Source organism: Manacus vitellinus, unplaced genomic scaffold (assembly GCF_001715985.3).
Source record: "Manacus vitellinus isolate BGI_N305 unplaced genomic scaffold, ASM171598v3 scaffold_18_pilon, whole genome shotgun sequence".
NCBI classification, from domain to species: Eukaryota; Metazoa; Chordata; class Aves; order Passeriformes; family Pipridae; genus Manacus; species Manacus vitellinus.
The window spans coordinates 12102790-12128104 of NW_021939324.1; the positions used below are offsets into that span (position 1 = coordinate 12102790).

The window sequence follows — 25315 nt, forward strand, 5'->3', positions numbered from 1 at the left end:
CTGCTTTCTGTTTTTTCAGAGGAGATAGGAAAGGCCTAGTGCCTCTCACAAAGCCCACATCTGTCTGGAATCATGTCTGATCCCACTTCCCTGCAAGCTGCCCTGCAGTGAAAGTAAACTCACTTATTTTTAGCCTTCTTTTCATTCAGGAATACTGGCAAGGCCCCACTGTTTGCCATTTCCCCAGTTTGCACCCTCTAAACGAGGGAATCGGGCCCCTGTGGTAAATATTAGGTGTGTCCTGGTGGTAATCATCTCAAAAGGTCCTCCATGTGAACAAGAGGGGCTCTTCTCCATGGTGGATGGGAGGGCTACCTCCATGGGAAGCCATTATAGGCAGGGAGAGGTGGCCTAGGGCTCCAGCAGTGCTGCTTCTTTGCCCCTGTGCCCCCGTGCCCAGCTGCCCCCATCTGCAGCCCAGGGAGTACCAGTGTTGATCTATGCAGAAGGTGACATTGAGTTTTAAAATTTTCTCTTTCCTCTTAGGATTCACAGCTCAGACAAAAGGAATTGTGTGAAGTTACTCACACATGACTTTGCATGAGTCAAGCAACTTGGGGAGAAAAAAACCCAAAATCCATGATAAGCATTCATAATCTTTTAAAAGTATTACACCCACTTGTAGCTGCACAAAGATAGATTGAAGCAGTCTTTCATATTCCCTATGATTGTACGACCATCAAAGCTTAGCAAGAAAGCAGAGAGGGAAAGTGAGGGGGTGTTTGCCTGCAGACAGCAAAAATAGAATGACATTTTTGCAAACTACTTTTCCAATCTTCCAAGAGTGATTTCCATACAATGATACAGGAAAGAAATTCATAGACTTCTGCAGATTATGATCCATCAGTCTTAATTTTTCTCCAACAGATGATGATGGACAATGCATAATTCACCACCTAGTTCACCTTATTTTTAGATGTCGACTCTATGGCTGCACAGCCTTTGTGCTCCTCAGCATTGGTTCAGGGGGCAGGAATAAGATAAACTAAGCATCTGTACAAAAGAATCAGCTTACTAACAGAAACACTGCAACAGATACATGCATTGGAGATCTAACCTCGCTCTCTAATAAGCAGGGTAAAAATATGATAATAGTCCTTAATCTAAGTTTCTTTTAAGAATCTCTAAGGGCCAGTGACAATGTTGTGATTATTAAAAATTATTCCAAGCCCGTGTTACCTGAGTACTTCAGTCAAAGGTATTTAGAGATTAGTGTGAGCAAATTTTGGAATGGAAACCTTGGACAGAATCTGAATAGGAATCTCTTTCTGCTTCCAGAGTGGTTGGCTGACTTACCCGGAGGACATCTTTTGGGGTAAGATATGAATGGACTTAAAGAAGTCAAATACCATCTACCAGTAGTGAGGGTAAGCAAACAATGCACTGTAGAAGGCAGATCATGAGTATTGTACTGCTTTTGAAATAGTATGAGATGAGCAGAATTGTGATTTTGACACTGTTTTGACAGGAGACTATTTTGGAGCTACCCAACTACCCCATTCAGTTCAAGATATAGGATGGCTGAGAGTCTGCTAAAACTATTTTTTCCCTAGTTCCCTCTAATAATATGAGCATAATATATATAATATATATAATATAATATATATTCCCTCTAATAATATTTGGGTCTAATTTTCAAAGAAGGCCACATACAGACAGGAAGATTTACCCAAGGATGCTGTAAAGAGACATTAGAGTCCTTATGGAAGTCTCAACAACTGAAATGCAGTTTCAAAACAACCTTTATTCTGCTTGAAGACTTATTACAATTTTGAAAGCAACCCAAAAACAAGACACAGCTCCATCAACTCTACAGCTTGAACAAAACTTCAAGGAGGCATGTTTTCACAGTTGCCTTGTAAAGGCAATTTACAACCTGCTTTAACCTGCACCTCCTGAAAGACAATTTTAAAACAAAGTAATCTTAATGTTTTAAAGACATTTAACAGAACAAAGCTTTAATTTTAAAAACAAGAATAAAAAAGAAAATAGCAGCATCTTGGGCAGCTAATGCAATCTCATCAGGACAAGTGCAATGTAACATTACCAACTTCCACAGTTTAGACTCAGCTGCAGTAAATACAACATGATTCTACATAAAATGTTGCACTTTAGAACCTTGTCCCATGGGAGGCATTGTGTTTTGAGCTGCCCATTTCTAAAGTGATCCTGAAAAAAACTAGTATCAGGATTCACTTTCCCAACTTAATACCATGCATAGCAAAAGCACTGTGTGAAAATCGGCAGTTTTCCTCATTAGAAGCATCTGAATGTTTTCCCAAGCATTATTATTTCATTGCCAATTACAAGACAAAGCCATTTCTCACTACAGAACAGTTGACATCAAATAAAAAAGCTGAAGATTTGGTTTTACAGATTGCTTGACAAAATTTCTTAGATAACAGAACCATACAGACAAGCTTGGTTTGGTTTTTTTTCGCTTTTTTTTTTGGTTTTTTTTTTAAGAAACTATCCAACAACACAGAAACTCAGTTTTCTAACTGTATCTGGAAACATGCTGCACCCACAAAGGTCTTGTGTGCATGTGTGCGTCTTTAAACAAAGTTAATGACATCACTTACTGAATTCAGCAAAATGATCATGTTCTGAATGAAAGGTGAAAGTGCACCTATATTGGGATCTGTTCACACATTAACACAGCAAGTGTGCACCTGTATGCACAGATATATATCCCCAACCTGCAAATTCAAATTTCAACTTAAGTAAATTAGAAACTACTTATTTTGCTTGGGAGCTTTGGTTCTCTTTGCTATGTCTCATACCTTTCAAAGGCCTTGTGAAAGAGATGCTGCAGTGCAGCATACCTCAGGAATTTAAATCAAAACAAAAAATTCCACCCTCCCCCAAAAAAGGTAACAAAACAAACCCCTTCCACATATTATATTAAATGAAAAAGCTACACATCAACAGAACTACAGAAAAAAACCACTGTGTTTCTTCAGTTATATCCCCATGCTTTTTTTTCCCGTATATAGTAGTCTGTTTGAGATCAAATCAAAACTGGAGTGAACGATATGGTACATTAAAGACAAACAACTCTGCAGTGAATAGGGCCTTTGGCAGGATTTAGCTTTGTGCATTTAGGAGGGAGAGAAATGCAGAGGCCACACAATACATAAGTACCAAAGAAAACCTACTCATGCCAATTTGAGGGACTTGATGCCTTAAGCCCCTAATAGTTTTTTATTTTTCTAATTTTTATAAACCTTATAAGTTTTATAAGTAGTAGACGTAGATTTTAAAAGCAGCAACCCTCACTCCCTTTCCCTGTAATACAAGTAGTTTACACATTCCTTAACCCTCTTACCCCATTCTATGCTCCCCATATCAAATCTACCCCTGAATTCAGTGGCAATGTTTAGTCTCTTGTCAAGGTAAGGCTTAGGCTGTTTAGAGAACGGCCATATCAGGGTCTGAATAACAAAACGGAGTCAGGAATTAGGTGACTATGTACCCTTTGTGCTCTGAAGATGATGAGACTGATGAAGTAGGTGGTCCTAAAAAGCCCCCAGACTCAATTCTAAGGGGGTGGATCGGAGGCGGTCCAGAGCAAAGGCTACGGGGTGGACACACCTGGGATTGGACAGGTAATATAAAATGTAACATCTCAGGCACAGCTGGGCGGAGTCTTGTAACACCTATTGCCTTGGCACATTAAACCCTTTCCTTATCTCACCCCTAATTAACTGCTCCGGAGTTATTTTTTAGCACCAGCATTCCACAGCATCAGACTTAACTGATCCCTGCAAATTGCATAGACCCTGTGTAGGCAGAACATCTCTTTAAGAAGCCCTAAGCACTCATCCTTACAACACAGTGCTTATTTCTCACTGTTGCTTGTGCAAGAAAAGCAAGTGCCAAATCTCATACACTGGTTTTTTTTCTCCTACAGCCACACACGAAGAGAAGTTGCACAGCAAACAGGAATTATGTTTCCATTCAGTATGGAATTGTATTCCATACTGGACAGGGTATGCTAAGGATATGGCCCACTGACATAACAGGGGTTTTCTTAATACGAGGAAACTTAGATCCAAACGTCTTAACTATGATAAAATTTCTTGACAAAAGCTGCGTGAAACATCAATTTGGACTACATGTATTTTGCCTACAGAGAAAAAAATACAATTTTACTCATAAAATATTTAACATTCAGAAATTAATATATGTCCAAAGAATATCTTGGATTGCTATAAGTGTTAAACTACTGTATATTCAACTAAGCTGTAACTTGAAGCCCAATAGTATAACTGGCATGCTAGAGTAATCGTTGGTGCTTTTCACAGCAAAAACCAGTTATTGGTATACCAAATTTACATGGTCCTACAGGCCTGAAGAGAGTGTGGAATGAGGAAGGTAAGGGATGAAGACTCTACTTCTATTAGGGAAAAATATTCAGAATAATTTTCTAAGTGATGACTATCATGAAACATCACTATTTGTTGAACTGTGTTTCCTGATATAAATTCCAGTAAGAAAATACACCTATAGGAAAGCAAAGACAACCCACCAAAAAAAAAGAGCACAAAATCAAAATAAAATCAAAAGCCTTACAGCATCAGAACTGAAGTAGCAATTTGAAATTGAAATGATAATATAAAGATCATTGGAGACCAGCAAATTTCCTCCAACAGCTTATAAAGCTCTGCATATTTAGAAATAAAACACAAGTATCTCTAAAGCAGAGCTACTATGGGAGAATTCCATGGGTCTTGCTCTTTTGATTGTGTGTGCAACTCTCTTTAATGGTAATGGGTATTGCCTTTTTTAATCTTGGGGGAAGAATAAAGTCATATATTCACTTAGTCAAATCTTTTCCAAGATTTCTCTGAAGTTCATTACTTTATCAATTGCAATGTGTGAATTTCCTCAGTGGTCAGGACAATAAGTAACCATTGCAAACCACAGACAGTAAATTATCCCAGAATTACTAATAAATCTGATTTAGTAGGATTCATGTATGTGTTTTCTTTAACTGAACCATAATTATGTAAGTCTCTGGTGCCCTGAAATTATGGAACTGTTCACTTTGATACTGCCTTGGCCTACAAACTTCTGAAAGTAAGTATCATAGCCTAATCATTTTCAAAAAAAGACATATTCCAGTCTTAATTAGCTCTATATTGTATCCAAACATTCTCAGTAGAGGTGGAAGCTTTTTTTTCCCCATAATACTAATACAAAAAAGCCCCTAGGCAACAGATTAGAGAAACTTCCTTCATATGAAATGAAAATATCTTTACATGCTGACAAAAATTCTGCCACAGGTCAAGAAATCATTTATTTACTGTGAAAGGTGGATTCATTCTGAGATCCAAACTATCTACACTCTACACTGCAGTAGTAAAATATCCCCATTTTTTTCTGCAGTCACTATCAAAGAAGGATACACTATTTGTTTTTTGTCTTTCAAAAGACAATTGTGATAAAAGTTCAAAATGCTTCGAGAAGCAAATGTAGTATGGTACCGTATTCTAAAGATATCTCTGAAACAGTATTGTTGGACTCAGTGATATTTCGTAATGTTCATATATTTTTTATTGAATAAAGCAGCTTTGAAGCTTATGAGGCACTGCCCAACAAATATTTCATCAAAAAAATTTACGAACTTTTTAAACTTCGAGCTAGTAGCTCAATATTCTATTTTTCTAAAGAAAATTGTAAAATATTTCATAGTTTTAATTCTCAAGCCAACTCTTGCTGGCTTCCTGTACATTAAAAAACAAACAAACAAACAAACAAAAAGTCTCAAAAAAAAGCAAGTCCCATGAAACAAACAAGAAAATCAGTAACAAAAAATAATCAGGAAAAATACACTCAGGCAAAAGAAATAACAAAAAAAAGAAGACAAGGAAACAAGAAAGAAAAAGAAGCCTGTAGATATGCTTGAAAGAAGACTACAGCCTAAAGAAAATTCAGTATTGCATAGCATGGTCTAAGAATTCAGCTTTCAGCAAACAGAAAAGGGAAAAAAGAAGCAGTCTGATATTGACAGTTTCCATCAATGATAGTTAGTCATCCAATACTATGTACACTATTATACACTGTATGCCACTGAAAGTCCTGTTTTCTTCAGTCTTAAATATATTCTTAAAACAGGATTTTTAATTATCTAAACAAAACGCTTCCTGGCACTTTGCTATTACAATTACTCTGAACAACATACTGTAACTGAAGTCCTTTTAAAGTATCCCTTAGAAATGAAAGTGCCATTCCTTCTGCTACATATCATTCACTAGAAACCAAAAAAATCCACAATGCTGTGTGTCTGGATCCGCCGAGTGCAGCAACATCATTCCAAATTATGTTGTGACCACGAAATTCCAATAACTGAATGATACAGACCTCTTATACCTTGTGTCTGGATAATCCAATGTTCTAGCTGGTAAAGCTTCAGAAGTGGTCGTAAACAAGCACCATGCTTAAAGGCCTCTATGTCCCTGCAGGGAGATCAGGTTTGGATTTTTCTCGTGTTTTTCTTTTCTTAATTACAAAAAAACCAAAAAGCACTTCAGATTGCAAACATACATTCACGGCTTGCTACTGTGATCTCTCCCACCACAGTTGTGAAGGAAATCTCTAGTCCTATCTGAAACAGCTTTGAGACTGCAAATTCTTGAGTAAAGCTGAAAGGAGCCTTTTCTCTCCAGAGGCCTCAATGTTGTCAAATCTTTTCTCTAGAAAAAACCAAACAATCCGCAGTATTAAGATGTTCATCGCCTCTGCTGTGCATATACTGGGTAGGCTAGTGTGACATTGAGAGAGTCATTGTGCTGCACAAGTGATGTGTGTTGGTAATGTAGCACCAGTTCTTTGAGCGAATTGTACAAGTTATATGGCTCTGCAAATCCATACCCAGTAGGTGTTTTGTTTATCACACAGTGCTTTACTTCTCCATCCACCCTAAAAAGGAAAAAAAAAAAACAGTTTTTAATTTGTGAGTACAGTAAAATTGAGATAGAAAATAAGGTATTGGCGATGAATCTTAAGATGCTAGTCAGTACACAGAATTTCTCTCTTCTGTGGTGAGATAATGGTAAAAACCTGGGTTTAGTCCAAATTTGCAGATGTCATGCTGGCTTAGGGAGGCAGGAGATAGGCAGGACTTAGCAGCTGCATTGAAAGGAGTGCACCCATGCTTTTGTTTCCCTTCTGAGTGAGCCTTATCTGTGGGAGTGGTACAGGTTGGAGCTGTGTAGGAAATGAAGCAGCAAAGAGAATGGCCTTAGGACTTTCTAAACCCAAAGGTCCAATGGGAATCATGCATATGCAAGTGTCTATCTGCCCCCAGTTCGAGGTAGGCCTCTCAAATGTTGGTTACATCATTCACAAATTAGGGTACATACACAACAGAGCAGGCATAGCAGCCTTGCTTGCTGCTTTCTCGAACAAGGAATGTTCCATCTCGCTTTCCACGCAGCAGATTTTCAGCTTGGCTTCTATTGATATTTCCCACATTCCATGTTCTCTCATCATGATGGGGCAAGTCCTCATCATCTTCTACCATAGAGTATTGGCTGCAAAAATTGGAAAAAAATGCATTTTTGAAACACATAGCAGAGTAAAATCCACCAATTGAATAGTGTCTACTTCATATTACTTACAAAAAAGAAAAAAAAAATCAGTGGTTAGCCCAATGCCTCCCTGGTAAAACTAGGAATGTAAACCAAGTAATATTGCACTGTTCAAACTATTGAATCAAACTAAAATATAAGCTCTGTTTCTTATTTCTTTGAAGAACACTCGTGTAAATATGAAGAAGAATGTAAAAAGATGTTCTGCTATTTTTCAGAACCTGCTGTGAGCACTCCAGTACTCTACTACTACCGTTGTCCGCTGTTTTGGTAAATAGCAAGCCCAACAAAATCAATACCCTCTGAGTCAGCTTGATTTCCAAAGATCCGAACACTTGGTCAGCAATGAAAAATCATGCAATGTATCAACTACAGTTGCTGCTTGGAGAAGCTTTGAGCAGTTGTACAGATTAATTATTTATAGGGGAGATGGTTTTGTGGAAAGGGTGCAACAGTAGAGTGCTTTCTCTCTTCTTATAAGCAGATTATGAGAAGAGCATATAATACAGGGCCTTTTCTGCCAAATCAGCTCCCAAGAATATAGCTGTTCCAGAGTTACAGAGAACCCTCTGAGCTAAAGCCCACCATGAAAGAAGATGCACCTGATTCAGCTTTGTGGACATCGCTTCGGTATTGTGCAGCTCCAGAGCTCCCCACTTGCCCAGCAGCCTGCACTGGTGGGCCCTGCCTCTCCTGATCAGCTTGCAGTCAATCTGTGTTTGGATAATGCACTTATTCTCTCTTTAAAAGGCTTTTAATCAGTTTTCCTTGGTTTAAGGAAAAATGACTTCTCACTCATCCATGGTTCTGTCTTTCTGAAGATACTCAGAGTAGTCTACAAAAATCAGCAATCTCACCTAGAATTCAATTTTCACAGAGAAAAAGGGTTCTTCTGCTTCATGTAACACTCTCTTCAAGTCCCTTATACCCTCATACTCTTTCGACCTGCATGATAGTCAAACACATGCAGTAGTGGCTCTACTTCCAATACAGAGAGTGTAATTCCTGTATTTTATCCTGCTCATTATATTGCTGTTTGGGGTTTTTTTCTGCATTACAACTTCAGAAAAAGAGTAATCAAAAGTTTAATTTTTCAGCAGTTACCAGGATCACTGTCAAGGAGAGTCACAGAGTGAGGGAAGAGGAAAAGGTTCTTTAAACAGTTTCACTTACTATTTTGATGCTACACTAAACCCATGGAGTGGCATTATTCTTTTTCTACTGTTTAAGTGATAGGAGTACTACTGGGAACAGGTGCCTACGTATTTTACATCATATCATCTTTGAATTGTGCTAAGATTCAGAAAACAACGTGGCTGTAAAACGTGTATGTCATTTTTATCTCCTGCTTCTACCACAGCAGAGAAGCACAATTTGTAGAATAACTAGTCTCTTACTTCTAGTAAGAGACTCAATAAACCAAGCCAAATTAAAATAGATGTGGACAAGGCTAGAATGTAAAACCACTGAAGAGTCATTGTCAGTCTGCTGCTTTTGTTGTATATTCAACCAAGCAGTATAAAAGGCATGCACAAGAAACTACATAGGCAGAAAATATTTATACAAATATTACTGAGACAACTTTGATTTTCTATTTGTTCATTCTTCACTGTTACTACTTCAGATATTATTCTGTGTCCCACTTTTGTTAAAATCTGGTCTACATTCACAAAACCCAACTGCTTTTTGCTTTTTTCCCAGTCTAGCCCCTGTCAGAAGCTATAGTATACTAAATTGCCTGAAATGACAGAATACTATCATGCTATTTTCCAGAAAAATTAAATAAATCACAAAACCAGAGAAGGCCCACTCCTCAGCATATACAAATTTATTATCTCCAACAGTAATGTGATATACTCATGTGGGTACCACTACAGAAGATAACAATATGGTAACGACAGTTGAAATTCAGAAAAAGGCTGCTCATACCTAAGAGGCCTTCTGAACAATTTATCCATCCATGTCACGTCTCTCTAAGATACTAACACTTCATGAACTTAATTTTGCTGGTAAGAATAAAGACACAAGTTACATTTCAGTGCTTTGCTATAGTAACTTGATTATACACTTCCCTGAAAAAATGTAGAGTAGGGAGCGAGACAGCATCCTTTCCAATACTGGCATTATGTAGGCTGTCATGCCTTAACAGTGTGCATTGTTAGTAGGCTTGAGATTTCCTCTGTGTGGTCCAAGAATTAAATATGCTTTATCTCACTTCTGTGTAAGATGATTTGAAACACCAGAAATATTTAAATCTTTCAATACTTACTCTTCTGCATTTTCATTTCCAAGCCACTCATTTAGCTTCTTTTGCCGAACACCTTTCTGAGTCAGCCACCTGGACAATAATTGTAAATAAAATTAATTTTTAGTCACAAAAGTTGGATACCATTAAAAAAAAAACAACTTAAAACCAAATTTGTTAATTCATGATACTCACATCAAGTACTGATCTCTTGTCTTCCTCAGCTGTATGAGGTCTGGCTTAATGCTGTTCATACGCTTGTCTATCTCTCTATATTCAGCTGCTTGCTTCTTTAAATCTTCTTCTAATCTACGCCTGCTGTCCACAATTTCACTTATCCGAGACTTCAGTTTTTCATAGTTGTGCATAATTCTGGATAGAATAATGCGGTAGGTTAAACTCTGATCTCTTACTCATGACTTTATAATCTGCTATTTATATGTGTAGACACTTAAGGGAACAGATTACTTCTCTAGATGTGGCCATATATTTCACAAGTTCACATCTACCCTATTTGAGGCTTCTTTGCTTACAGTTTTAAACTTGTCATCTTGCTTCAGTTTCAGGCACACCTATACTTCGCAGTTTGTTTTTTCAAAAACCACACAATTTGATATGCAAAACCAAATACTGACCTCTGTATTTCTTTTTCATTTCCTTCCCGTTTAAATTTTTCAATGTACTCCTTACTGTATCTTTCTTGTGTTTGGCACTGCTCTTCGAATATTTTTATTGTTTCATTAAATGCCTCAATAGCTGTTCTTTTCATTTGAATTTCCTGAAAAAAAAAGTAATTGTTATTACAGTTGATATCAGACAAAGGGGAAAATTTATTGGCTTCTATCACAGAAACACTTCAGTATGTTGTAAAACAAGACTTCAATATCCCTTTACCAAAAAGGCATTCTTCAAAGCCTTATGACATAGAGACAACAGGTTTGTGCAAAAGGCTACCATGATGAGGTTTATCAAGGAAGTGGAACTGCTAGAAAAAGAACCAGTTACAACCTTTGCTTTGTATAAATAAATTTTATTTGTGATGCTTAGAGCTGTACGGCAGCACCCTTTGCCCTTTGTACCAACTAATGTCCTTAGAGGTACAGCTGACTTTCTGAAATAAAGGTGTAAGATACTGGCCTGAACAGGTCTCATGAAGTCATCTAACCTATCCTGCCACTACATACCTAGTTGATAGCCAAGTCTTTAGTCATACAAGTTAAAGTTCAAGTTGCCAGAAGTTCTCCACTTTTCTTCAATTATTTCAATTCTTCAATGCTTCCTTGCAAACATGCCTTGAAAACCATAACTCATCTTGATGAGGTCAGTATGCAGAAGTGCTGGTAAATCCAGATAGTTATGGACTTGCTTTGGATGGAGTTGTCAGAGTTGGGCACAGTGTAGTTAAGTTTACAGGTGATGGGTGTTCAAACACAAGCAAGTAATTGTACTATTCTGAGCAACCGTATCAGGGCACTGGCAGTGGTGGCAAAGGGGAGGAGTAGGAAGATGGCAGCATGAATTCACAATAATATTCTTCAAAATTTACAAAGTCTTCCACTCTGCTTCAAATCTAACTCACCTGAGATGTTCTTGTGTAGTCTTCATAGAGTCTGTCATATTCTCTGCTTTTTTCTTGGAACTGGGTATTATATTCATGTAATTTCTTTCCCACTGCTTCAATGCTATCCTCTTTTACAACTTGATCCTGGAATGATGAGCAGAAGGAAAGATATTCCATAATGAAACAATTATATTGCAGAGATTTTCCAGATAAAACTACTTAAAAATACCTAGATAATTACATGGAAATGTGATTCCTTTTTCTTCAGTACAGAGAATACTAAATGCATAATATGCAAATGAGAAATTAATGACAAAAAGAAAATTTGTATTGCAAGTGTTTAGCTTTACACTGAAAATTATATATTTTATCCTTGAGTGGGATATTTATTAAGATGTTTATTTCCTAATAATGTATCCACAGTATTTAAATTTTCAAATTTACATGGAAAGTGTGGAGTTGTTTTTAAACAAAAATATCAGGTTTTACACCCAATTTATTTTTTCACGCATTTACAGAACTGAAGTTCTTAATGATAAATGACTTCTCAGTCTGCAGTAATTTCTCAGTATTTAAGTAACACACAAAGAAAATAGACTAAATTACCTGCTGGTACTTAGATACTGGATACAGTAATTTTACATCCAGTTTAGGATTATACTGGGCTAGAGATTCATTCCGGTAGTGGTTTATTAGCTCGACCACAGAGTTGAAAGTTAATGGGTCAGAAAAACCATATTTTCCATCTCGATGAAAAATTTTGATTAATTTGTTATTTCCTCCTTTCCTGCAAATACAGTATGTTGAAAAGTTAGGCATACTTCAAGTACTATTTCCTAAAGCACGCTGTATGTTAAATGCAGTTATTGCATTTTACTATCAAATATCACAGACCTAGTATTAACTAATCTCACCTTAGAGTAAGTGTGTAGTCCCCATGCATCTTGGTTGAAGCATCTCGTACCAAAAAGGTACCATCAGCAGTGTCTCGAAGCTTCTCATTTACTTCTTCCCTAAAATGAAAGCAAAAGTAACCAATCATTTCAGTTACTTCTCATGCATTTATTCTCTCACTGTGCTCTAATTTTTTCTGGTTTAAAACAGGTGGGCTTTAGAAGCCTTCTAGATCTCCATATTAATAAATACAATTATTCAATAGCTCGTTTAAAGTTGCTGGAGAAAACTGGGATACAAAAATGGCATACTCTGTCATCTCACTGCTGGACAAAATTATTATTCATGCAAAGGTCTTTCTGCTTGTTCATACAAGCCTGTACAATCTGAGCAGCCAGTGTTGGCCTAGTGTACCTATATATAGTACAGTTAAAAATGTTGCTAATATATGGCACTTGTTAGTCTGACTTGTTAACTATTGTGCCTACAATTGAGGTTTTGGATGAAAGACAAGAAGAAAATATTTATTTCTTGGTGTTGCCCTTTCATGCTAGTCTTTCATATAGCTATCTTAAAGTAATAGAACAACCATTTTGCATACTACATTCTAACTGACTGCCAGTAACTTTTTAGTCATGTTTGGAATAAAACCAGCTGTAATATGTTTGTGTTGGAAAATATCCTAAAAATGGCTCTTGTAACTCTAAATTTTTTACACTTGAAGCATAATACATATACACAGAATAGCACAGTAAGAACATCAAGCCAAGCATAAGAAATATATGTCTTGAGCTGATTTACCTTGAGATATCTCCCCAGTACCATTCTGCATCTTGTAATGACATGTTGTTATTCATGCTATTGTTAGTTACGGTATTAGGTTTTGGTGGCTTAGGAGGCAGTGCTGCAAATGAAAGGGGGGAAAAAAGTTGATTATAACACACTGAGAACATGACCATATATTCCTTGAAATCACATGTTACTACATGAACTCTATGATTCTGTGAATGAGGAAAAAAAAGGACTGGTTACCAAACAGAGTTGTCCATCACTAACAGTTTTTAAAAGACATTAGAGGAATCAAGATACTGTACTGAAAACAAAATAATTCAAAATAAAGTTGTACTGTTTCAAAAAACTATGTTACTCTTGTAATAATGTATTTTAAGCAAAATATAACACTAAACTCACCTCCTCCCTCTGTGAAGAAAGCATTTGAGAAGAAAAAATCTGAACTTTGCTTTTACCTTCTTTCACTACCTTCAGGTGAACATAAATAATGAAACATGCCAAATTATTTTTATCCTCCTATGTAATAATCTTAGACAAATTTTGCTGCTTCCTAACCTAGAAGCTGAGTAATAAAAAATGCAAACCCACAGCAATACTGTATATTTCAAAAAGAATTGGGTTTTTGTGATCCTTAGCATTCTGTGCAATGATATGCAAAAAAAAAAAGGAAAAATACCTCAAACCAACAGTTTAAGAAACCCATCTGTGACCTAAATATCTCTTGTGTTAATCTTATTATTCTACAGAATAAATTGTGTTCGAATGGCAGGACTGATTAAAAACCACATTCCCCTTTTCTCAATGTCAAAGCTGCATACGTATACCAGTGGGTGCCAGAGAAGATACTGCAGCACTGACTTAGTAACAAGGGGGACTACATTGGAATCAGCATCAAAAATCAACTCAGCTCTTTCAGTAAGTACATCATTCCTGTCCTGTATAGTATGACCGGACTCAAAAGACAATGTTTTTAAAGTTGCAATGAATATCAGGATAGCATAATATTTTCATATAATATGAAAAAAATGATGTTATAACAGGTATTCAATTAATATTGCTAAATTTTAAAAATGTTTTTCCTTAAACAGTCCAAACCAATGATTTGTAATCAGTATTTCAGGAAACAAGAGTGATACTACAGCATCTCCTTTTAGGCACAGTGTGGAACAGAGACAGCAAAAATAATAATAAAAGAAATACAATTTTTTTAATGATATAATAGCAGGACTAGAACTACCTCTGATATAATTTAAAAAAACTATAAACAGGTCAATTCATTAAAAATTCAATTAAATAAGCAGACAGGTATATGTTAAGATTCTAATTACTACAACCATGCACTAAACAACAATTTCATTCTAATTTATGAAAAAAAAAATATTTGTGTCAATAACAAAGAAAGAAATCCTACATATCCAGTAGCAATTTTCCAGTATCTATTGCAAAGACCAAAATTATTAAGTCTTCTATAATAAGACTGCAGTTTTACCTGGTGGATCCATTTCTATGTAAAACATCAAGTCTGTGCCACAACTTATATCTGTCTTAGGATATTCAACATCCAATTCTTCCATATTCCAAACAGTATTGTACATTTGTATGAGTTTCACTGAGTAAGCTCAGATACAAGAAAAGAGTCAAGCTTTCTTTGTAATGGTGTCTTGGAATTCATTTTAAAACCTATAAGGGGCTGCACTGTAACCTATTACATCATAATCCTCAGCCAATCATGTCAAAATAATGTCACCAAACCACTCCTGCTTCCTTATTTTGCTCTACATTAATCTTAAAACAATTTCAGTTTTGGAAAGAATCTACAGTTAGCAGAACTGCAATATAAACCTGGTATTACACACAAAAGGAGCGAGTGGACTCTCCGTGCCCGTGTTCCCGGCTCATTTTCCTGACTTAGCAGCATGGTACAGTCCAATCCTCGCAGGATGACAAAAGGCTGATATGCTGCAGCACGCAGCTCTTGCACACACACACGCACACACACAGGGCAGCTCCCTTTAGAAGCATGTCAGTCACATCTCAACTGCATTCTCCAGCTTGGATGCCTGAAGTTTACCATTCAAAAAGCTTTAAAAGGATTCTAGACTGTACATATTAAAGATGCAGAAGGGAAAAGAGCATGACTTTGTGCATGTCCATTACACACTCATTTTAGACAAACATCCACACAGACACATATATATCCACATAATGAAATACAGATTATGTTTTTAACCTGTGCAGATTTATATTATTCTAATGGGCACACAGGTCTGATAGGGTAGATAGTATTACATAAAACGTGCTTACTATAGAGATGTCTTCCTCTCTTATCATTATGTAACAAAACACAGTTCAAATCAATCTAGATTGACTGATTTTGAAATCTAAAAAGCAAATATTTTAATCTTCGCAGATTCGCTGAAAACACGGAAGAAAGTCAAAACTGAGCAAGATCTTCAAAAGTGTTTTTGCTGTCTGTCAGGATACAAAAAGATTTAGTCTGCCTTTTCACATGCTTTCTCTACCTTATTCTCACTGAGATATTTATCAAGTTAATTGTTTTTAAAAGTAAGAGTCCCTTGTCAGTGTCTCCTTCATCACTTGAATTTACGTCATCAGTATCCTCCTCCCATTTAGAAATATTCCATCTTAACTCCCCCCATCAGTTGACTGTAACTCTCTCCCACCTCTTGGAAGAAACATGCACAGAACAGACTATTAACTCCAAAGCAGAATGCTATGTAAAGTAACGTGAATATTTTATACTTGCTATAATATATGGGGGGAGAAAATCAGAGACCAAAAATAACCATGACAAAGACTAGCTGTAGCAACTATCTGTGCCTGCATCATAAGAAATTCTGGAGCAACATTTCTGAAATAGAGCACATTTCAATGTGCTCTATCTCAGAAATATCAGAAATATTAATTAAAAAATATTAATACAATTTATATCCTTCCCAAATATTTCACACATGTTAATCCCTGCCTCCCTTCCCCCTCCCACCCCACACGTCTGTGCCTCTCAGCAGGTTAACCCTTTCAGACAAGCCTCAATATATAAGAGCGTATCTGGAGTACCAGAATATACAAAAAGATGTATGCTAGTTTGCTTTGTACATTAAGAAGCTTAAATTCATTCTGAAGCAGACTCTGCTCTCCCAGTTTAGGTAGACATGTTCCAAAGATTCATTTCATTTCCAAAATGAAATAGGATACTCAAAATCATCCCAGACACAAGTCTAAACACTGAACTTGGAGGTTTAGCCCATCTGCTACCCAGACAGTTGAGTTGCCAAGGTAATTATTTAAATTAAGCAACAAAGACTTCCTATGAAGAGAACTTTGCTGCATTTAGGTCTCATGTGGGATCAGTACGATTATATTCCATTGCATAAAGATTTTAAGGAAAAATTATTTCTCTAGGGTTTCACTGGTGGCCAAATTTAGGACTCAACAAACTTGTATAATCAAGTTAGTGCTCAGCTCAGACTAGTCTAGCCTGCAGGCAAGAAAAGACAGGAGGCAGATAGGCTATTCCCCATTCCATATATAACCTGGAGAGGTACCGAAGTACTTTAATCCATGTATCTTAAGACCATTAAAACTCTACCTGGTAATCAGTTACAGTATGATACTTCCACAACATGATGAAGAAAACACACACAGAAGCTGAAAATCACTTACTTTGTAAATTATGCATTGCAAATGATCACCCTTGTAATACTGTCGGAATATACAATCCAATATTGGTTTCCTCTTATAAAAATCTTTCTTAGAAAAAACAACCCCAAACCTCCTTTCACTAGGAAGGTTTTCGGGAGAAATGAAGAAAAAAATTCTGAAAAAGAGATTGCTCTGCTTTCCAAACAATGTTCCATAAAAATCCCTAAAAAACCTGCAACATGCAGTGAGAAAATCCAAGCCTTCTCTCTCTTCTTAACTGCTTAATGCTCTGTGCTGTGCAGAAGGTATCCACTTACTCTGGCTCATCATTAAAAAGTGCACCTGACTTCAGCACTACAGGAAAAAAAAAAAGAAACCACCACCCTCAGTAGCTTGCACGTCTCTCTCAGATAAAGATCTCAGCTTCATGATTAACTTGGGTAGGTTCAAATATTTGCTGAGCCAGGGGTTTCAGGTGGGGGAGGGGACCCAGATTCAAAGCAAAAGTTGTCATCAGCTAACAAGTGGCCAATGTAGGACTAACTTTCTCATTTTAGCTAAGTAAATGAGAAGACCATTGTAAGAGGCCTTAAAATAGTCTCTAGCGCTGGCTGCTGCATGCAGTATTGAAGATGAGAGAAGCACCATGAACAGCCAAATACAGGAAGTGGCTAACTGGAAAAAAAAAAAACCAAAAAGAAAAGCCAACAACAAAAAAAGAGAGGATAAAAATTATCCTTGAAAAGAGCTGCATCTCTCAGAGCAGTCCTGTGCAAGCAAAAGAGCCTGCTTGCAAGTACAGCATCCCCTCCTACACACTTATGCTGGATCACAAATACAGGTGCTGCTTCAAGACCCCTAGTCTGATGCTGTGAGGCTTTTTACCTACTTCCTGTAAACTAAAATTACTACAAAAAACACCTATCTGTATCCATGGTGTTTTCCAGTAGGTAGGATTGTTCATTTCTTGGGAAAGCAACAGTGAAGAGGGAGAGCTTTAAGTCAAATTTATTTTCCTTGCCTTAGTGTTTAGTGGAGACCAAACTTGCTAAAGGAACAGAGCAGCAACTGAAAAGCTTGCTCCCCTTTGCCTTCTTTGCCAGATAAACTTCCATGATGAAATAAATTCAAAGTGAAAAGAGAAGCAGACACATTCAAATAAAGAGAGAAGAGGATTAATATTTTCCTCCCACTTGTTGCAAACAGTGAGAATTTCTAATAGCTGTGTTGTTTCAGATCTTCTTGTTGCTTGTTATGGTGGCCAAATAGCATAGAAATTTTTGCCTTCCTAATACTTCACCTACTGAAATACTCCTAATGCTGCAAAACATGACTTGCACCTAATAATGAAATCTCAAATATCTGCAGTATACTTTTGATGTTTTGCAGTTGATTGATCAGCTTCACCTATAACAATCCCTTGCTTCTGTAGTTTTAGCCTTTGCCTAGTTGAACAATTGTCAGTTCTAAATATAATTTAAAGCAGCAGAGTCCAAGTGGAGATGTAAACCTCTGTTTCTGAACAAATCCAACTTCAGACTGTAGTTGATATGCCTCTTTACTGTTAAAATTGTGGAAGGGGTTGAGAAAACTTCTTGTTTTATAGGGTCACAATACAGAAGCATATTTGGAAAGGAGAAAAGACAACCCAACCCTGGCTCACTGAATTTTTTAATCTTTTTAAAAAGCACAGGTATCCACAGAGAGACAATGAGTTCCTAGTTATCCTGCAGAAGGGAATCGAGTGTCTTGTCAAAAAAAGATACTGGGATGCACACACTTGTATTTTTAAATGTGCCCTTCACTGGTGCACATTTAATCTGCAGCAGATTATTACTTGAAGTTACACTCACAGTCTTGTGCTATCAAGATAACATTTTTTTTATGTCTAAAGCAGGAAAAGGACTGATTAGATTTGACATGCTTTTATGTGTGTTACACATACTTACATGCAAAAACACGCACATGCACGGATCAATCTGTAAAAATTCTAGTAGCTTTTATCAAATACTTCCAATCAGGTATCAAGAAACATAAAGCACAGGCTAGCGTCAAAACTTAAACCAACAGAGCATTCCGAAGTACGGTGGTTAACCAAGCATTTTACTTTCCGTTAGATGAGGGATAAAGCCTGATTTTTATTAGCTTAGAAGGGGAGCCCTCTGCTGGGTGAATCAAGGACGCACAACATCCCTCCCTGCCGCGGGGCATTCGCTTTCCCTGGGACACACTGCCTTCTGCGTGCTCCAATCCACCCTCGGTGGTGCTGAGAGTCCAGCCAAGACTGTGGCACGATGCAGAAAAGTCCTGCCAAAGGACAGCACTCCTACACATTAGTTTATGTCCCCAGGACACTACTGACAGGACTGTGGTCTCAGCCTGACCACTGCAGCAGTCCAGGAAAGCTCTTGAGTCCAATTCTAAGAGGAACTGCATCAGCCTTTACACTGCTCCAGTCCAGCTGCTTTGCTACCCACCCTTGCTAACATTTTGTGTAGCTAAAAGCAAAAGCGTCTGCACCTTGGTGATACTGCCATGACTTTCACCCCATCACCAACACAGTTACATGTGAGGCAGTTTTACTACCTCACTAGTTCTTACCTATGATCCTCTGAATAGTAAAACTCTTCAGGCTTAAAGCTGCAATATTTCACAGTTTGAGCCATTTATTTACAGTGTTATGTACAAGCCTGAGAAACAATTGGGATGGACAGCCCAAACAAAGCATTTCAGCTTGAGTCAGTGCAAAGGCTATTAGAGGCTTTGATTCACCCATACGACAAGGCAGCTCTTTCCTGCCTCTGCAGTAGCTCTTCCTCTGCTCTTTACCAGCAATGCTACCAGCTCCCCACATCCCCTTGCTCTCTCGCCACATGCCGCTTACTCTTTGCCTTCCTAAAACAGACCTTAATCTCACACAAAGCCCCTCCACACTCTCTAACACCCCCCCCAACCCCAAAAAGGATCCCAATCCCCCAGAACTCCCCATAAAAAAATCACCTCCCAACTCTTCCAACACCCCACCTTTCTCTGTGTGACCTGCCTTCCCAGCTACTAGTGTCAAAATTACCGTGATGCCCCAAGCATCCACTGGGCCCCACAGACAACCCTGAGATCTGCATCCAGGACAGGCTTCCTCCAGACACAAAAGCCAGGAGCCTGTATGATCCCAGACAACCAACTGAACCCCCCCCGTCTTCTATACCTATAACTAAGCCTAATATAGCCTATTTTCCAATATTTACCTTCACAAGTCTGTATAATCCATGAGACTCTGTGAGACAAGACACTTGATTGCTTTCTGCAGGATAACCAGCACTGTTTGCTAAAATCTGTCACAATTAAGCTACTTTCTTCTAATAGCACTGTTTTGAATAACATATTTAGAGACTTGCACTTTGTTCTTCACTGAAAAATCAGCATTACTCTTTAAATTAAAGCCTGTGCAGCTGTACATCAAGTTGGGGTGTTCAAATGGGATAGGAAATCACCTTGCTTGCCCACCAACACCATCTTCTGGCTCTCCTACTGATAAATTTGAAGAATGAGACATGAATCAGAAAACCAATCTTGTTTTCTCCAGCCTTATTTTTCCTGCAACATTACTTTGTCTTTGCCTGCTAAGCAAGTATCTACGATTCTACGACCAGGTATTATAACTTTAGTACTTCAAGTTTTGTGTAGGACTAAGCACTATTCTAACTCACAAACTAAAATGCAGAGTTTGCTGATGAACACTATGACAGAGGAAAAAAACCAATCCAATTGTTCTGTGATAAATCAAGTAATGGTGTAGGGGTAACTTCCTCTTTTTGAATTATGGCGTGCAAAGCATCATTCTAGCTAAAAGATGTCCAATTAAAGATACCCAATTTAAGATAATAATCTTAAGATACAATAAGATACAAGGTCCAGTTGCTTACTTTCTATTGTTCCCAGGCAAGAAGGATAATTAGTGGGTGATGCAGTAAGAAAGAACCCCCACAGCTGTGCAAAGATCTCCTCAATATTCAGATAATTATCTCCAACGCTACATTTAATATCTCTATGTACTGCATAAGATACCACTAAAACTTCATGCACAGCTTGTTTTAGACAGAATGTTCTCATCTTAACAGAAAAAAGTATGAAAGGAGGAAGCCATCACTCCAGCCTGTGAAAAAGAGAAGAAACCTGGCAGCACTGGCTTTCCTGTTATCACTTAGTTATCATGCCATTATTTTCAACATGTAAAATTCTTTCTGCTTAAAACTGCTTAACTTGTCCACTTGTAAAATTCTATTAAAAATTGTAATTCTCAAAGCAGTTGTATGACAAATAAGATATATTTTATTGGAATCTTCTTTTTATTACAATGTTTTTAAGCAATCTTTATGCCAAATCAAGCCACTACAAACAATAATCTTAAAGATGACAATTCTGAAAAACACATCTTAGAGTCTTCTATGAGAACTATAAAAACAGACCACTTCAGATGTTCAGGTCTGAATGATTTTGGTGTGGAAAACGGACTCATGTCCTAGTTCTTGAACAGAACAGAACACTATATGAAGATCCAACTTTTGAAAATTATGCAAACCCTTTACAGGCTTAACAGCAGAGGCTAGCTAACCGCAGACTACAAAGCCTGAAATTTTTTACCTGAGTTATTTGTCAGCATATTAATAGATGTGCAAATGTTCTACTAAAAAAACAGTCCACTAGACAAGATGGACTTTGAAATGCACAGGGAAGGAGTTCTGGTTTTGTAATAGAACTCGTGAAAAATCCAGGGTGGACCCTCAAAATAAATTACTGCAATCTGAAATATTAATTAATGTAGAAGTAATATTATAAACAATCTGATGTTTGATTATAATTGTTAATGTAGTGTCACACACCATGAATCTGATGGATACAATGACATTACTTCAATCACCCTAATCATATTCTCAAGATGACTAGACTCCTTGTCCTCATTAGTAGTTCTAATGTCAGCACCTTTCACTTTTATACTTTCCTCACGTGAAGCAATTCAGAAATGCAACCAAGGGATCTCTTAAGTGCAACTTATAAAATTTGCACTTTAAAACTTAAAAACTGTCGACCCTATGTTTTTAACCTCCCAATCAGTGCCTCTAGACATGTTTATTTACATACCCGAAAGCATTTGCAAATGTATAACTATAAAAAATGCTGTTAGCATTAGAATATTGGAGGATTTAATATCTATTTTACTTTTTAAGACTTACAATGTATGACAAAGAAAATAATTCTTTAACAATTAGCAGTTATTTGCTGATTCTTAGTAAAATAGGATAAATAGTCATTTAAAAGTTTGGACTCTCCTAGTTATGAAGCCTTAGGAAGAAAAACACACAGTAGTTCTAGAAATGCCTGCTTAACTATTTTGACAAAATGTAACAAAAACAAATATATGGAAACTAGCTGAAAACAGATGTACATTAAATGTTAGGGAAAGTTTCCTAACTACAAGAGCTGGCAAGATTAGAAAAGCCTTTCAACCAAAGCAGTAGGAACAAAAGTTTTAGCTATTTTAAGTTAATCTTCAATAGCTGATGAAGGGGATTATACAATGTGCCTACCTGAAATACAGGAAATGAAGCATTTTTCTGCTGCTGTGCTCTAGCTTTTCAAACCTTAAGCAGCCCTACAAATACTACTGCCATGAACTTCACTTTGTACTTTGAATAGAGAGGTAGGAAAGCTACAGGCTGTCCAATGTTCTGTTCACCATCACCCTATCCTCTGTTCAGATATCCTTTGTAAATAAGCTGTGAAATGAATTGCTTTCAGCTAACATGTAAAGTTCCTGGCGTTACTAATTTCCTTTGCACATAGTCAGCAACTATGCCTTGCTTTTACCAAGTATTTGATTCAAACCCAGTGATTTCACATAAATCAGAGGTGGGCTTTACTGTTTGTTGACTAAATCATATGCTAACTTACAGAATCAATACAAGTATTATCTTTCTTTCCTGGATGGGCTCTTAATATTTTTTGGATTATTTATATTGATATCAATAAATAAATCTTTTGAGTATCTGGATTAAAATATATATATATATGTAAATAAATGGTGAAATTTACTTTCTTCCAATATCTCTATGGGGTATAGTATTTCTAAGAAAATTTGCCCATAAGTAAATTGAATGCTCAATAAAACCTCCAGAATTAACCCCTCAATCACTGTAGGATAGGCATTTTATTGGTTTACAAGTCTTAAAAAACCTACAAATTCCTATTCGCTGTTTATTGAAAGAGAAATGAAAGTCTTAAGGCTGTACAAACTATGGCTATTAAAATTATTTTAATGAAAAAGACCATTTCTTATGAAGCAAACGTTGCATACCACATAAAATAGACAAACAACTTCTACTTAGTTCTGTATTGCACGCTTTTGCTTTGCATTAATTTTGATTAAGAAAGAAAAAATTATTTACTGTTCTTAAGTTGAATTTCATTATTTAAGCAAACAATGGCATATAACTTAATTTAAAAATATTTTTTACCTGGTACGGGCTGTCTCTCATTCCATTCACTTGTGATTAAAGCTTCGACGATTTTTATGTGGTGTTCCGTATTATCAGAGCTGCAAGAGATGGATCAGGCAGTAAGAATTAGGAGAAATGAAAAAGTTTACTCTAGAGTTATTCAAAAAACACTGGAAAAATTTACTACAATGCCCTCACGTCAGAAATAAGTTCAGAAAATTACTTAATTAAACTTACTTTTGTATATGACTAACCCATATTTGCAGTAGAAAATATGATAAAGATGACCCACATACCTTGTGATCTGGGATCTGAAAAGCAGAGGGCTGAAAATTTCAGACAAGGACCTTGCATTCAAAAGATTTTTGCTGGAGGCTTGACAAACTCTGAGGAAATGTTTGAGCAAATACTGGAGTGTAAGCCAATATTGGGGAGGTATATTTGGAGATCTGATGAGTTTCTTCAGCAACTGAGCATACTCTTCTGAGCTCTGCACTTCTGCAAGCAAATAGATAAAAGGCTCTTGAAATCAGCACAGGAACATTCAAGTAAAATGAAACTATATGAGACTCCTTTAGAAGCGTCAGTTTTACAGAAAAAAATAATTCTGTCCATTAGCACTGTAAGATTTCTTTCGTCTTTTAAAAAAGTAAAATGCTCAGAGTAGAGTGAAGAACAAGTATTTAAAAGTCGAATGGAAATAGATATGCATTTTGGTAAAAACCGCAATATGTTCAGAGTGTACTGGTAGAAGTCTGTCTTGTGTTTAGCGTTACACATGATTGGGTAATTCAGAGATGCACTAGATAAGTCTCACAGGTGCTGTTCTAACTTTGAAGGTTACCAGTAACAATATCCTGTCCTGAATATATAACAGAATACTTGGCCCTGAAAGCCAAAAAGCCATACTTGTTTAAAATGACCACTGTAGATGAGGAATGCATGTATTTCTCACTTCATAATCTGCAACTCCCAATGTAACACAGCACTCCATGACCTCTAATACATTTACTTTGTCAGCACTGATAAAAAGTTAAAAATTAGCTTTCTGCATACAGATAAGTCCTTGATTTTTTTCCCCCAGTTCTTCTATAGTATTTCTACTTACTAAAACAAAGAGAACTGTGTAATTCCTTGTATTTTCCATTATGTTTACACAAATAAGTAACCAAATAATGCAGAATAATATCTAGTTCTGCTGAAACAGCTTTCATCAAAAGTGGTGAAGGTATTCATGTTCCCTGAGATGCTGCCACATTGTGCAGAATCTTCCCTGTTCTGTGAGTGACAGCTGGACTACCATATATTCAGAATTCTAATAAAAGCTTTTTTGTTTGACATTAGAAATACTGCGATAATCATACCTTGAGCTACAGAAATCATGTCACTGTGAACAGCAGCCGGAATGATGGGATTTGGCAGGTCCAGGATATACCTCTTGAGAGCATCTGATAAAGTATGCACATCAAATGCCTCTAAATCTAATGAAGAGGCATCTAAAGGAAAAGAGCAACATACTTTTTAGACTCTAGAAAATGAAAAAAATATACAAAGCTCATCATATTAGGGCTTCATAACAAGCCAAAATTGCTAACTTAACATCTGGTTTATGGGGAACAACTCATAAGAAAGAATAGAAGACATTAAGAAATATCTTTGAGACTAACAACATACAGTGTTCAACACCATGTCCAGGCCTTTGGCATATGATGAACCAAATGGCTTCTGCAGCTGTTTGTGGCCTTCTGTCACATACAGTTCAGGGCTGAACTCAGAGTAACAGTAATGACTTGCTGCATGTTGGAAGGGTAATGGAACACCAGAATATTTTTAACAGGTCTCTGTTTTATGTGTAAATATTTTGTGTAAGAAGTAAGTATTAATCAAAGGTTTGGTCAAATGCCACTTCTCTACTGGTAGCTACTTCTATTACGACTGAAAGTTTGATTAACAACTTGGGGCTCCAAGTCTGTAAATATTTATGTGAGTAAGTCAAAACAAATATACATGTGCAGAACTTGTGCAGCTGTTAGGATTTATCTTGTAGAACCTGATACCCTTCCAGGATAGT

General features: G+C 36.8%; 1 protein-coding gene across 4 annotated transcripts in view; it reads right to left on the reverse strand.

Moving 5' to 3' along the window:
• Positions 1-1724: 1724 nt before the first annotated feature.
• The window catches only part of PIK3R1 (phosphoinositide-3-kinase regulatory subunit 1), a 57536-nt gene continuing 33945 nt past the window's right edge, over positions 1725-25315 (reverse strand). Inside the window, exons 5-17 of one of the 4 annotated variants that reach the window (XR_001920360.1) lie at positions 24609-24740; positions 23541-23742; positions 23263-23342; positions 13097-13199; positions 12316-12414; positions 12008-12188; positions 11420-11545; positions 10476-10618; positions 10036-10212; positions 9865-9933; positions 7368-7538; positions 6550-6924; positions 1725-6461 (exon numbers count right to left, since the gene is read on the reverse strand). Coding sequence is in view for 3 of the 4 variants with exons in the window: in XM_008924706.2 (XP_008922954.1) it covers positions 6735-6924; positions 7368-7538; positions 9865-9933; positions 10036-10212; positions 10476-10618; positions 11420-11545; positions 12008-12188; positions 12316-12414; positions 13097-13199; positions 23263-23342; positions 23541-23742; positions 24609-24740 (1673 nt within the window). In the remaining variant the exon portion in view is untranslated. Of the gene's footprint in view, positions 6925-7367; positions 7539-9864; positions 9934-10035; positions 10213-10475; positions 10619-11419; positions 11546-12007; positions 12189-12315; positions 12415-13096; positions 13200-14576; positions 15132-16771; positions 17242-23262; positions 23343-23540; positions 23743-24608; positions 24741-25315 lie in introns of those variants that run through there. The other 3 variants (XM_008924706.2, XM_008924708.3, XM_008924707.3) reach the window with 3 other exon arrangements.